This window comes from Dendropsophus ebraccatus, chromosome 7, assembly GCF_027789765.1.
Source record: "Dendropsophus ebraccatus isolate aDenEbr1 chromosome 7, aDenEbr1.pat, whole genome shotgun sequence".
Classification (NCBI taxonomy): Eukaryota; Metazoa; Chordata; class Amphibia; order Anura; family Hylidae; genus Dendropsophus; species Dendropsophus ebraccatus.
Window position 1 is genome coordinate 142,345,749 of NC_091460.1, and position 15,434 is coordinate 142,361,182.

At 44.3% G+C, this 15,434-nt stretch overlaps 1 protein-coding gene across 3 annotated transcripts in view; it reads left to right on the forward strand.

The window, feature by feature from the left end:
* Positions 1-15,400, forward strand: part of SCOC (short coiled-coil protein) — a 35,600-nt gene extending 20,200 nt beyond the window's left edge. The window contains exons 1-4 of one of the 3 annotated variants that reach the window (XM_069976852.1): positions 3,706-3,795; positions 7,499-7,570; positions 11,335-11,418; positions 13,302-15,400. In XM_069976852.1, coding sequence (XP_069832953.1) covers positions 7,549-7,570; positions 11,335-11,418; positions 13,302-13,444 — 249 coding nt within the window. In that variant the 5' untranslated portion in view covers positions 3,706-3,795; positions 7,499-7,548 and the 3' untranslated portion in view covers positions 13,445-15,400. Of the gene's footprint in view, positions 1-3,705; positions 3,804-7,498; positions 7,571-11,334; positions 11,419-13,301 lie in introns of those variants that run through there. The other 2 variants (XM_069976853.1, XM_069976851.1) reach the window with 2 other exon arrangements.
* The last annotated feature ends 34 nt before the right edge of the window (positions 15,401-15,434 follow it).

The window sequence follows — 15,434 nt, forward strand, 5'->3', positions numbered from 1 at the left end:
CTAAGCCACGCCTCTTTGGCACTTTACTGCAGAATAAAATTACCTTTATTAGCAAATTGCAGTCACAGACAGCTAAATGAAAGGTTATATGTGTATCCTTTTCCCCCCAAGAACTATGTAACATAGGCAGCACTTTGGCATTTCCAGGTGACAGGTTCACTTGAAATCTTGTACAACCCCTTTAAATGATATCAGCTTATTATTTTTTGTCTGTATTATGTACTACAGACTTCCTAGGTTGTGCACCAGGACACAGATCATATGGAAAATGAATAATCCTGCTAATATAAGTTTGATTCATGATTTTCTAGAAGAGACGTTCCCGATAAAATCAATGGCAAAATTCGTATACATCCCTGTATAACACTGTCATAACTTACAAAATAAACCTGGTGGGACAGAAGAATAAATCACAAACCGCACCAGAATTTATGACCCGGTGACAGGATTTGATGTGAAAACTGGGGGTTTGGCATCCGAAAATTGAAACATCAGAAGATTGTTGTATGCTGCCCTCTACTGGTGGAAAAACTCAATGCTGCGCATAGTGACTAAAACGTGTTGACTGTCGTTTATCTCATAAGGTTCTGATGGCACAAAAGCTGAATTTACAATTAAAGGGTAACTCCAGGCAGGGTGATTGTTTGTAAAAGTGGCAGGGAGGGGGAGGCTGAGAGAAATAACATGCTATGCTTCGTACTGCCGCCAGGTCCCTGGCAGCTTCCTGGTTAGAGAGGGAACCCGGGTCATGAGATGTCAGGACCCCTCTGCCCCGGCTAGGCCTGCAAAGGACTCAGAGCACCAAAGTAGCAATAGTACATGGCCGAGGAGTAGTCCTTTAAGGGTGCGTTCACACATACAGGATCTGCAGCAGATTTCATGGCCCAGATTGGATTTGCTTTGAATCTGCAATTGCAAATCTGCTGCAGATCCTGTACGTATGAACACACCCTTAAAGAGGTTATCCAGCGCTGCAAAAACATGGCCACTTTCTTCCAGAGACAGCACCGCTCTTGTCTCCAGCTTGGGCGGGGTTTTGCTGCCCAGTTCCATTGAAGTGAATGGAGCTTAACTGCAAACTGCACCTGAAATGGAGACAAGAGCGGCGCTGTCTGTGGAAGAAAGTGGCCATGTTTTTGTAGCACTGGATAAACCCTTTAAGGGGTATTCCACTCAAACATAACATTTTAACTGTAAATGTTGCTGCCCATGGTGAGACTATCAATTCCTTCCATACTTGTTATTATCTGTTCAGTCTCCTTCCCCCAGTTCTCAGCTGTATATGAGCCTTTCTCTCTATCTTACCCTTTCTTCTAAAACAGCTAATGTAAACAAGTCCCTGACTGGCTTTATCTGCAACATTGTAGCTTCTTTGTAATGCTGGAAGGGTTAATACGTTCATTAGCAATTTGAGCTCAGAATAATCCTCCCAGCATTACAGAGAAGCCACAAAATTGCAGATACAGCCAGTCAGGGACTTGTTTACATCAGTCGTCTAAGAAGGGAGGAGGAGACGGAAAGAAAAGCTCACACACAGATTTTTGTGTTTTCAGCAGAAAGCAGCAGCTGAGAACTGGGGGAAGGAGACTGAATAGATAATAACAAGGATGGAAGGAATTGTTAGTCTCACCATGGGCAGCAACATATCAAAAGGGATATTCCAGTGAAATACCCCCTTGAAGGCTCTTTTATACAGAACAATGGGCTCCAGATGAATAGTGCTGTTCTCATTGATCAATGCTCGTTTGCTAAAGGGTAACCCTAATTTTGAATCCTTATCCGATCACCGTGCAATTGATCCTGCTGCCAGAAGATCGGGTAACTATGGATAGTGGTGGTCGGTAACCTAGACAACAAGCTGTCAACAATGGAGGGGAAAGAGCAGCATATGAGGAGAAGAAGGCACGTTGGCAAGTTGTAGGAGTTCTACAAGTATAACTATGTTAGTTCAGATGGAAATAGCCCTTTAAATGGAATGTATCACCCAGATCTGTTCTTACTTATTGGATCCAGATACTAAAACATGTTTTTTCTAATCTGTTTTTATTTTCTGTTTTATTTTTGGTACACTATGATGTGTCCTTTTTGCCTAAACTGTTAAGAGCATTTATTGACATTCTTTATGGCAAACTTCACAGACACAAACAGAATGGAAATCTCCAGAGCCTATTCTTTGTGTGGGAAACACTTGTGAGCATGCTCTGTGGCATCTGTGACTTGTGCAAAGGTCTTCGGCTTAAAATCACAGACAGACCAGGAAGTCTTAGATTGGTTTTAAAGGGGTAGTGCTAAGAAATTATTCACAAAATAACACACATTACAAAGTTATACAACATTGTAATGTTATGTATGTGAATGGCCCCCTTCCCGTGGGAATATGTGCTATCATAGGGGTGAATTGATACCGGATCTGCAGCGGTTCTCGCTTCGAATCCGCAGAAGTGAGATCCGCTGTGGATCCGGTAGGAACAGGATCCACAGCAGATTTTAATAAATAACTGAACACAGCATCAAATCGACTGCGGATCCTGTACGTGTGAACGCACCCAAAAGAGTATTCCGCTCCAACATAAGTTTTTATAAGTTGCTGCCCATGGTTAGACTCACAATTCATTCCATATTAGTCTCATGTTCAGTCTCCTTCCCCCAGTTCTCAGCTGCTGCTTTCTGCTGAAGACATAAAAATCTGCGTATGAGCTTTTCTCTCCCCCTCTCCCTCCTCCCTTCTGAGACCACTGATGTAAACAAGTCCGTCTACAATTTTGTAATGCCGAGAGGATTAATCCCAGTGCGTTCATTAGCAACTTGACCTCAGAATAACCCTCCCAACATTAAAAGAATCTACAGTGTTGCAGATTAAGCCTGCCTGATGAGGATGTCACTTTCCCCCTGATGAGGTTGTCACTTTCCCCTGATGAGGTTGTCACTTTCCCCTGATGAGGTTGTCACTTTCCCCCTGATAAGGTTGTCACTTTCCCCCTGATGAGGTTGTCACTTTCCCCCTGATGAGGTTGTCACTTCCCCCCTGATAAGGTTGTCACTTTCCCCTGAGGAGGTTGTCACTTTTCCCCTGAGGAGGTTGTCACTTTCCCCTGAGGAGGTTGTCATTTTCTCCTGATGAGGTTGTCACTTTCCCCTGATGAAGTTGTCACTTTCCCCTGATAAGGTTGTCACTTTCCCCTGAGGAGGTTGTCACTTTCCCCTGAGGAGGTTGTCATTTTCCCCTGAGGAGGTTGTCACTTTCCCCTGATAAGGTTGTCACTTTCCCCTGATGAAGTTGTCACTTTCCCTTGATGAAGTTGTCTCGTTTCCCAACCGTTATCTCCCCCATTATATATACACGCCTGGCTGAGCAGTCTTGTATTTTATTGTTAATAAATATAAGGGAATGGGAAAACCAGAATGATATAACAGTTAATCAATGAGCTGACGTTACCAGTAGGATCACAGACATCTCCCAACCACAGAGAATAGGAAGAACCTGAGGTAACTTTATGAAGCCAGAGTATAATGGTAACAACACAAATACGGCCTCTTTCCCGCAGGTAGTAACAGCCATCTTGGTGTAGTCCGTCTCATTCACCTCTACGGCGCTGGCTTCCCAAATATGGCTCCTGTGGTGGGGTCACACAGGACTGTCTGCTGATCACGCTCGGCTCCGGCGTCTGGTGACGTCAGCACGTTGGGTGGCACGTACAGCCAGTCCTGCCCGCTGTCGCATAGGAGGGTCCGGGGAGAGTAGATCGTTGTGTGTACATTAGTGGACGAGGCTCGGTACAGCGCCGGTCCCGGGAGGTGAGGAGGTGCGCGGCTGTGCTCGGCTATCGGAAGCTGCGCCTACTTAGTGTACTCATTTATTATCCTGGTTTAATATATAATTTACTGTGTACTTGATGTGTTATTACTGAGCTGGATGGATGGCTATTGGGGGGGTTAATGGGATATACTGGGGAGTCGGACCCCTCTAGTCACACATGGTATGTTCTGCTGGTGGTGTACCCCTTTAGTCACACATGGTATGTTCTTCTGGTGGGGTACCCCTTTAGTCACACATGGTATGTTCTGCTGGTGGTGTACCCCTTTAGTCAGACATGGTATGTTCTGCTGGTGGGGTACCCCTTTAGTCACACATGGTATGTTCTGCTGGTGGTGTACCCCTTTAGTCAGACATGGTATGTTCTGCTGGTGGGGTACCCCTTTAGTCACACATGGTATGTTCTGCTGGTGGGGTACCCCTTTAGTCACACATGGTATGTTCTGCTGGTGGGGTACCCCTTTAGTCAGACATGGTATGTTCTGCTGGTGGGGTACCCCTTTAGTCACACATGGTATGTTCTGCTGGTGGGGTACCCCTTTAGTCACACATGGTATGTTCTGCTGGTGGGGTACCCCTTTAGTCAGTTGATTTTATAATTTTAGGTTTTTCACTGTAATGATGATAGCTGGTAAGATGCACTGCCCCTGTGTGCCGGCCACCTCCTTGCTGTTAGGAGTCTTTGTGGATGATCTTTCTTTTTGAGGAAAGAACCCAAAGACTTGTAGAGACTTATCGGCTATTCATGCGTCACTGGGAATTCTGGGAAAGGGATATGCAAATTAGCTTTATTCCCAGGGGAGAGCGATTGCTCTCTGGTGCCACCTATTGGAGGTGGCGTTCCTTGCATAGCAGTGCTCGGCTCCATGTGGACAGACACCGTCTACGCTGAGTGATTGGGTCGCCAAGGCGATGGTCCCAGGCCCGGCGAGTTCTGTGCATGTGCTCTTTTATAATTATTAGGGCTCGTGCGTGGCCTCGCCGGGTGCGGTATGGTTCCCTCGGTAACCTGATCCCTGGCCTGGAGCAGTAGAGCGCCTCCATGTTGGTGCTGTCTGATGTTACGTATAGGTCCTTGTTCTTATCTGTCCCTGGAGAGTGGAAGCAGTGCCGCGTGCAATGCTTTTGCCACCAGAAGTTTGGGTATCCATGGAGACGACCATGATGGGTCAGTAATGTGTGCGACCCCCAACTGGATCCGAATGTGGTTCGTGCGCAGTACTGACCGGGTGGGGTCATCTTCAGGGATACCTGCACGAATTGCACACGGCGCCGTGTCCAGACGGTATAACAGGTACAATGTAATGGTGAGTTTACACAGATTTATCTGACAGATCATTGAAGCCAAAGCCAGGAACAGATTATAAACAGAAAACAGACTGAGATTTCTCCTCTTTTCTGATCCATTCCTGGCTTTGGCTTCAATCTGAGATCTGTCAGATAAATCTGTCTGTGTAAACACACTCAGGGCTCTTTTACAGACACAGATATTTGACAGATCTTTGAAGCCAAAGCCAGGAACAGACTATAAACAGACAACAGGTCTTAAAGAAAAGACTGAGATTTCTCCTTTTTTCAAATCCATACCTGGCTTTGGCTTCAAAAATCTGTCAGAGGTGTGTGTGTGTGTGTGTGTGTGTGTGTGTGTGTGTGTGTGTGTGTGTGTAAAAAAGCTGCTAGTGTGTTTACACAGACCGATTTATCTGACATAATTGAAGCCAAAGCCAGGAATGGATTTGAAAAGAGGAGAAATCTGTCTTTCCTTTATGGCCTGTTCTGTTTATAGTCTGTTTTTGGCTTTGGCTTCAATAATCTGTGTAAACACACCATAAGACACATAAATAGAGGTAGGTCGGGGAACATCTGTAGTCACTTACCTTTCAGGATGCTGAACGTGTCCGTTCTTCAGTGCGGAGAGAGGAAGCGAGAGCCTCCCATAGACTGTCATTATGACAAGGAGGCTGGTTTTGCTCCGTGTGAACGGAGCCTAAATGCCCAGGTTTTTGCTGTCGGCGAACAATCGGTGGGCTGAATCGGCTCATCAGACACAGACGTCGGGGCAGCAAAAGTCTAGGTCCTGAAAGGCATTTGCTGTAACAGCTTTGGACGGCTGCCACTTCAGGGGAAATATTACGTGGCGGACGTTCTTTAGAGTTGCTGTATAATACATGAACGGCCGGTGTGCACCAGAGTGTCAATAGGATGAGACTGCAGGAGCTTGTGCCGCCATTACTTGCAGTGGTTGAAGTACAAGCTGATTGACACATTGAAGAGGCTGCAGCACTCGCAAGAGTTCCAAACAGCTGATCAATTTTTTAAATGTTTTTATGTTAAACATTTTTTTAAAGAATTTTTGGTGACATTTTTTCAAATTTTCCATCTATATTAATGTCTCACATTCATCTCAAGGGGACAGAGTCTGTCTATTGTCATCTATGTCCATGAGTCTTGCTGTAAAGCAGGTCACTAAATGCTGTGAAAAAAAATAGGGCAGCCCCCATAACGATGTACGAATATTGAAAAAAAAATAAAAATTAATGTCAGAAAATAGAAAAAGATTACACTAAAGGAACAAGTTTTAGTATCTGACTCTAATCAAAAAGAAAAATTTAGGGGACACATTCCCTTTAAGTTGACTCTAGACATTATGTTAATGTTGGGTGGACCTGATTTGTATGGCAGTCTCCTTACTATCCTGATAGCTGATGATGGGACAGAGAGGGATCAGGCAGACAGATTTCAATGTGCCTGATCCTTTTGGTATAAGAAGATAAAAGATACTGTCTCTGTTAAGTAAATACAGTGCCCCCCCCCCCCCCCCCCCCCCCATGAGTGGGTTCTTAGGACTCCAGTGACCCCACAACCAGTGTAACAGCAGTGATGGAGAGATGAGCAGCGCTGGCTATAGGAAAGGCTTCTCTCATCCCACAGGACATGTGTACAACATGGTGGCGTGTGTTGGTGCTGTATATAGAGCTGGTGATAAATAATTCACATGTTCACTGTTGTTTATGATGATTATGTCAGTGGGACAGGAGGGGCCTGGGGTAATGCTTCTCCATTATTCCTCAGGAGCTCAGACAGGATTACAGTATTGATGAGCTGCTACCCCAGCCTGTCCTAGGATTCTCTGCATTGAAATATACCTGTGTCCATGTCAGGAACTGTCCAGAGCAGCAGCAAATCCCCATAGAAAACCTCTCCTGCTCTGGACAGTTCCTGACATGGACAGAGGTGGCAGCAGAGAGCACTGTCAGACTGAAAATAATACACCACTTCCTGCAGAACACACAGCAGCTGATAAGTATGGGAAGACTTGAGATTTTTTTAATAGAAGTAAATTACAAATCTATATAACTTTTTGGTACCAGTTGATTTGTGAACAACCCTTTTATTTCCTTGGTGGAAAGAGTCACCCAGACAGGGGCTTCACGGCACTTGGGCCCTCTACCCAGCCAGGAGATGAGGCCCACCTTCCATGAAGTCCCGCCTAGGTGACACTATTCAATGATGAAATGAAGGAAGAGTAAAGGGGGGACGGACTTGAGAGTCAGAAATATGTTTATGCTATAGCCACAAGATATCCAATAAATCTATGATAGCCGTATACTGCTGGAGAAGCTGTGACCGTCTCTATATACTTTTGCTTCATACTTGGTGACTGACATATTTCTTGTTTCATAGATTTTAGTTCGCTGAAGTTGCAGTTGTCTCCAATAGACCCTCCTTCCACAATGATGAATTCTGACATGGACGGTACGTAAGATTAGTATTTTTGTACCTTTCAGGGTTTTCCACTTAACACTTCCTTGTCGCCGATCCACAGCCGAGTGCTGTGCTCCACAGAGAATGAATAGAGCCGCGGGTCATGTGCCGTCCTGCAGCTGTATTCAGAATAAAGGAGCTGGGGGATGATCTGGAGATCGCTGGGGGGCATGGAGGTCAGAGCCCCTGCAATCTTTTATCTGTCCCATATTCTGTGTATTGGGGACAAGTTAGTTTTAAGTAAAAATGCCCTTTAACCTCTTAACGACACGGGGCGTACATTTATGCCCACCGCAGCCTGGGCCTTGGCGTAAATGTACACCCCACCGGGGTACCGGACTATGGATCGCGCAGCCTGACTGCCAGAGGTCTCTTACCTTCCTCTGTGCAGTCAGGTCTTCAGTCTTCTGATAGAGTCTGCCACAGGCAGGCTGTATCAGAAGGATCGCCGATAACACTGATCCCTGCCATGCTATGGCATAGCATTGATCAGTGTGAGAAATCTTATGTATTAATGTAAAAGTCCCCTAAGGGGACTATAAAAGTGTAAAAAAAAATGCCCCTAAGCCCCTCCCCCAATAAAAGTGAAAATCACCCCCCCCCCTTCCCATTTTATATATAAAACACATAAAAATAATGTTAATCGTCTGATCTATAAAAAGAACAATATTGTTCCAGCATGGTGAACGACGTGAACAAAAAGCGGTAAAATAAACCACAGAGATTGCTTTTTTTTTAAATTACATTTTATGTATAAAAAAAATTATAAAAAGTAATCAATACGTCTGATCTAGAAAAAAATGTTACTTATAAAAACTAGAGACCCATCCTGGTGCAAAAAATCATGCCCCATTCAACGGCATAGGTGAAAAAATAAAAGCACTAAAAGAGTCTCAATGCGGCCAAAAAAATTTTTTTTACTGCTAATAAAAATAGTAAAACCTAGTAAACCTGCATATGGCTGTGTTCAGACCGACCTATAGAATAAAGAAACTGTAAACATGGAACCCCCGGCAAAATTTGCAGAATCACAGTTTTTTTTTATCCAAATTCACCCCATAAATGATATTTTGGGGGTTCCGTCATTCATTTCATGGCAGATTGAAAGACGTCATTACAAAGTGCACCTGTTCCTGAAAAAAACGAGCTCTCACATGGCCGTGTAGGTGGAAAAATGAGAGAGTTATTGGTCTTAGAAGGCGAGGAAGAAAAAACGGAAATGCAAAAGTGACAATTGGCCCGGTCCTTAAGGGGTTAAAGTTGATCATTGAAGTAGTCCTGTTATCCATGTATTTGTCATTCTGTTTCCTCATTTTTTTTTCCTCTTAGTCTGGGTTGCAATATATATATTATATCCATATCATGGTAAATACTTGTGATCAAAGTATTTTAGGAGCGATTCCTTTATTGGCCAACAAAAAGTTGTTAGAGCTGTGAGCTTTCGGGATCCACAAGATCCCTTCGCCAGACAAATGACTTACAGAAACAGCACAACATTTTAGGGATGTTACAAACAAGAAGGGAGAGACGTCTGTGAAGGGGGGAGGGGGGGTATATACATCACATAGATAAGCCAGGGCAATAAAGAGGACTTGTTGTAAATTAAAGCTTATGTAGAAGTCCCAGATTGTTGGTCAGTTCAGTCTTATCTGTGGAGTGTGTCCATGTAGTGGGTCATACATCCTGGTGTATTAGTCCATGTAGTGGGTCATAAATCCAGGTGCCAGGTTTAGTCCATATGTTGATGACTGGAAGGTTTTTATCAATTTAAATTCCCGCACTTTCCTCTCTGTCACCCTGGAAGTTACCTTTGAGGACCATAACCTTTAAATCTGTTATTCTATGGTCCAGTCCTGAGAAATGTGGGCCTACAGGGGTGTTGAGACTTTTTCTTATTGTATGTCTGTGTAAGTTCATTTTAGTTTGTAATTTCTGTTTTGTTTCCCTAATGTAAATCCCTGTGGAACATCATGTATCATATAGACCACATTGGAGGATGGACATGAGAAAGCATTGGTGATTGTAAAGGTTATGGTCCTCAAAGGTCACTTCCAGGGTGACAGAGAGGAAAGTGCGGGAATTCAAATTGATAAAAACCTTCCAGTCATTAACACATGGACTAAACCTGGCACCTGGATTTATGACCCACTACATGGACACACTCCACAGATAAGACTGAACTGACCAAGAATCTTGGAATTCTACATTAGCTTTAATTTACAAGTCCTCTTTATTGCCCTGGCTTATCTATGTGATGTATATACCCCCCCTCCCCAATTCACAGACGTCTCTCCCTTCTTGTTTGTAACATCCCTAAAATGTTGTGCTGTTTCTGTAAGTCATTTGTAAACTTGTCTGACGAAGGGATCTTGTGAATCCCGAAAGCTCGCAGCTCTAACAACACACATATACAGTAAAACCTTGGTTATCGAACACCTCGGTGTTCTAACTAAATTTCCCCCTGATGTTTTGCTCGGCACATGAACATTGCTCGGTATCCGAACAATATCAGGGGGATAACTGTCAGCTGAACTAATGTTCAGCTGACAGTGAGAGGCAGCAGCGGGCGGCTATTTACACTTGCCGCTGTGCTCCTGCTCCTCTCAGCTGCGGCGGACACCCCGTAAAGAAGCGGGGATTACCCTCATTATGATGGGATTCCCCACTTCTTTACAGGGTGTCCCCCGCAGCTTAGAGGAGCAGGAGCACGGCGGCAAGTTTAAATAGCCGCCCGCTCCTGCCTCTCACTGTGGGGAACGCTCCTGCCTCGCACTGCAGGGTGAAGGGGAGTCTGCAGAGGCGGCGGGGAGCAGTGGGAGCAAGCAGCTAAGGAGCTGATGAGCGGGGCCGCGGGCGCAACAGTACAGATGTGCGGCAGGCTGAAGAAGCATACAGGAAGTGCTCCAGGCCAGCGGGGGGATGCGGAGAGCAGGTCATAGGGGACAGGGAGCGTTCCCCGCAGTGAGAGGCAGGAGCGGGCAGCTATGTAAAACTTGCCGCCAAGTTCCTGCTCCTCTCAGCTGCGGGGGACACCCTGTAAAAAAGTGGGGAATCCCATCATAATGAGGGTAATCCCCGCTTCTTTACAGGGTGTCCCCCGCAACTGAGAGGAGCAGGAGCTTGGCGGCAAGTTTAAATAGCCGCCCGCTCCTGCCTCTCACTGTTGCGGAGGATATGGAGTGTTTTTACACTCTGTGGGCCGGGTACTCTGCACCGGACCCACGAAGTGTAAGAACCAATTAATTAGCTTTAGATTGTTCTCGAACTGCTCGGTTCTGGAACAGCCTTCCAGAACCAATTATGTTCCAGAACCGAGGTTTAAAGTCTATGGAAAAAAGGATTGCAGACAGTTGCATCCTTTTTTGCTTTCTTTCTTATTCTTTCTTATTATTTTTTTTATAAAACGTACTGTATATGTTGAAATGACTGCAAAAACGCAGTGTGATCCCAGCCTTATTCTTAATTTTTTTTTTACTTTCCATATTGCCTTTTTCACCCCATAATGGTGAGCAGGATCGGTCAGGAGCACACGGTAGGGGTATGAAAGGGTCACATGGCAGGATCGCTTTGCTTCTTGGCATAGGAACTTTTTTTTTCTTCATAATGTAGACAATTGATATACGATCATCCTGCTTTCTATACTACCCACTTGCCGTATGTCCAGCTACAGTCACCAGGCAGTTATGGAGGACAAAAAAGGCATCAAAACTCTTTGATTTGGAGAATATTACTAATAGAGGTTTTTGCCTTTTTAGCTCTTGATGTAGAAAATCAGATAGAATTGGAAGAGAAGACGCGGCTCATCAACCAGGTTTTGGAACTCCAGCATACGTTAGAAGGTACCATTTTCTATTGTTATGTGCTTTGCTTTATGTGGTATATTTATGTACGTGGTGTGTATTGACGGGAACTAAAATGTGATAAAACCATAAGTCTTACCAGTCATTGTCTCGTAGTTGTCACTATCCAGAAGTTAATGACGGTTGCCTTATTATTAGACCTACATGACATTCTGCAGGATTGTCTCCTGTTGGGATTGAGCGGCGGTCAGGCATGTGCACCACTGCTTCATTCTACTTTCTTTAAAGAGATAGCAGAGCATTCCCAGCAGCTGGACAAACTTGCTGCACCCCCGAAATATGATCATACACTAATGTTCTAATTGTGGGGTAAATCTCTTTAAGGGTGCCTTCACACGTACCGTATTTATCGCTGCAAGTTTCTCGCACATAAATCCACAGTGATACTGATTGCTATAAAGTCAATGTATGTGTATTCTCGCTGCGTGTTTGGTGCGATTTTAGTGTGTGTTGGGTGCGATTTTTACATGCGAGTTTTGATTTTCACATGATTTTCGCAGGAGATTTTAACACCACAAAAAATGCAGCTACTTTTGTGCGAGTTTCATTTGAGTTTTGTGCGATAAATACGCAGCGATACGGTATGTGTGAAGGCACCCTAAGGGCGTGTTTACATGTACAGGATCTGCAGTGGATTTCATGCTGTGATTTCTGTAGCAGAATCCGCTGCCATCCTCTGTCCTGTTTTTATGGCTTTACATACTTGCAGCTGCCGGACTAATCCATTATCTGGCCTCGCTTCCGCTTGCTTCTCAGGCTCCCGACTCCCTGATGTCACCCTCTGGACGGCAGGACAGCGCACTGATTGGCTGAGCAGGACACTAGGGAGATGGGAGCCTGAGAAGCAAGCTGGAGTGCAGGCCCGATATCGGCTGTTACGGACGATAATCATCCCAAGAAATAAAAGGCAACGATCAGTCGACATGAGTGATGACTGCTGATCATTGCAGTCATTTGTCTTTCAGCATGTTGAAAGACAAACGACTCATATAGCAGCGATCTGCTGCCGTCGCTCTGTGCTATGCCATCGCTATATGCTATGGGCTGCCTGGATGATCTAGCGATCACCAGGCAGCCGCCCCACAGCTCCCCACGCCCCCCTGGACTCACCTGCTCACTGCCGCAATTGGGAAACGTGGAGCAAATGAGCGCTGACAGCACTCGTTTGCTCCTCAGCATTGCCCCATGGAATACAACCTTTATCCTGCTGTGTTTTTGGAGTAATGATCAAGCATACACGCTGACGCTCTATTCAGCCTATTGGACTGACAGAGATAAGAGTGTGAGGGAGAGGGGCACCTGCTGTAGAGTGTACATTGCTTTTTTTACTTTGGTACAATGAGTCAAAGAGGCTCTAAGCTGAAATGTTTCCCTTCTTCCTCCTTCCTGCTTGATTGACAGCTGAGACCTAAGCTGGGTCATGTATGGAAGAGAGGAGTAAGGAGGTGTTACAACTTACTGCACTTCAGGAGCTCAGAAAAGCCTATTTGACTTTTTTTTTTTTTTAGTAAATAAATGTATGACAAAGTATAGTAGTCGGTTATAATGGGAAAGAAGCTTATGCTATCATGACCATTCACTATCTCAGTCCACGTTGCACCATGTGGTATATGTAGCCTTCTGTACTCATGGCCTACTATATCTGTATAAGGTTCTGCACTCTGTTGTCTTTGGGCAGATGGCGGAGTGCGTGTGAGACATCCTATTAAATCAGTGGGACAGGCGGAACTCCAAGTGGAGTCAATGGTGTGAACTCCTGATTCCGTAGTGTGAACATACCCTAATATAGAGAGAGCCACATCTTTATTTCTCCTGACTGTTGCAGACAATGTTCCACACTTACAGAATTTTTCTTCAAACAGATCTCTCCGCTCGGGTGGATGCTGTAAAAGAGGAAAACCTGAAGCTCAAGTCTGAAAACCAAGTCCTGGGCCAATACATTGAGAACCTCATGTCCGCATCCAGTGTTTTCCAGACAACAGACACTAAGAGCAAGCGGAAGTAATGTTGGTTTGTGCCTGTATTATTCTTGTTTCCACTGGTTTTGTTTGTACCTGATTAGTGAATATGGGTCCAGTTAGCATAGAACGTGCGTTCACTGTGGTAGTAAAACTTTTGTACACATGGTGACTGCACGGACAACACTACTTTAATACAGCGAAGAAAAAAGTTCTGTATTAACAATACAAAGTAAAGGATTACCGCTCGCACAGGGTAGAGTCTTAGGAGAACTCATCTATTACTTACATCATTCTGTTTAGAAGATGTGCCACTGCACCTTCCTGCTGCTGATTGACAGCTATCTGCCTATACACAATATATATACACAGTATAGATAGACAGCTGCAGGGAGAGCTAAGTGCTCATGAATATCCAGGACTATGGAGAACACACACACAATGAAGAGGACTAATGTGCGGTGCTCAGAGTCCTTGTTATTCTAGAAGATATCTCCGGATCAGCTGTACAGAACCATGTAAGTCATACTCCATCTGTTCAGCTTCTCTGTCACTGGTTTATGCTACTCAGTATAAACCTCCTGACAGTCTTTCCCATTCACTTTCCTTTTCTGCTACTAGATGTGGGCGACAACTGCCCCCATTATCCTCTATCGTCCAGTGCAACCCTTTCTGGACAACCCACAGCACGTTCTAACATCATCATCATCCCATTGTTCCCCACATGTAACCATTGATTTGGGGGGTCACATTGGTTGTTCCCTTTTTAAATGATTCAACATGTATTATTAATATGTTACAAGTAAGGAGTATGGTGATAACTGGATGTTCCTACCACTTGCGTTGTATGAAACATGGCATGCAGTTCTCATGCTGTTATGAAAGCTCATCACCTAGCTTGGGTTTTATGTTGCTTTTGCAGCATGCCTTATGTATTAATTCTTACTCTGTGCTTTTCTTCTATTTCTTAATGTAGCATATTGTGATAAAAAGGCCCTTACAGTGCATTGTCCACATACAGAAAGCAGAGAGACAGTAGATACAACGGTGATTGACAAGACAAAATTGGCTTATACCCCTGAGTGGTTATTGTCTTATTGCTGCCATAATGCATCATTTACTATTGTGCCGACTGTGAAAGAGATACACAGAAATAACCAGGAGCTCTCCCTGCACTAGCTCTAGCGCATGTTACCTGATCCTGTCATTCTCATAGTAGTCACTAGGTGGCACTGCAGGTCCTAACATGGTTGGTTGCTCAGTAATATCTCCAGAGCAGATTTGACTGCAGCAATATTTGCATGTACCGCATGTGATTACACTTTAAAATGGAGGTTATATGTAACCCCCTTTTTATTGCAGTTTCATAGCAAATCTGCAGGTCACCTATGCAGATTTTGTGGTGGGTTCTCTGTTGGCACATCTGTGGGGACTCCACCCTTACAGATTGTATACGACAAGTCCATTCATAGTGTAAAGTGGAATCCCTTGCACTGCCTTATATCATTATTGAAGTCTTGTGAATAATACCTTGTAAAGTCAGACCAGTATTCTCCCCCAGAGCTGCTCAGCCCCCTTATTTATTAAGCAACGTGTCTTGTCTGGCTGAGTGAATGTTTAATACTGTAGGTAACAAGTTTGGTGTTAGAGAATTGATGTCTAGCAGAATCTTCTGGGCTACAAACACAAATCCACTAAAGCAGGTACTTGTATGTTTGCCACATCCGTCCTCGGCTCGTTCCTAAGTTCTGCATTTTAACATATATTGGACTGCGGTGTATGTACCTGACAACATGGATGCCTCCTTGCTACCCAGGCATGGTTCCTACAGTGCCAATCACAGCTAAGTTTACCCGCATAGAGCATAGTATTTATGTACGGTGTATAAATTGTCTCTGTGACATCTAACACTGTTGTTAGGATATATTCTTTGTTTACATCTTTAGTTGTTATAATTTATTCTGTAATAAAATGTTTCTGGAATAAAGGACTTTGTTATTTTATGGCATTTCTTGGCTACCTCTTTTTTTTTTTTTT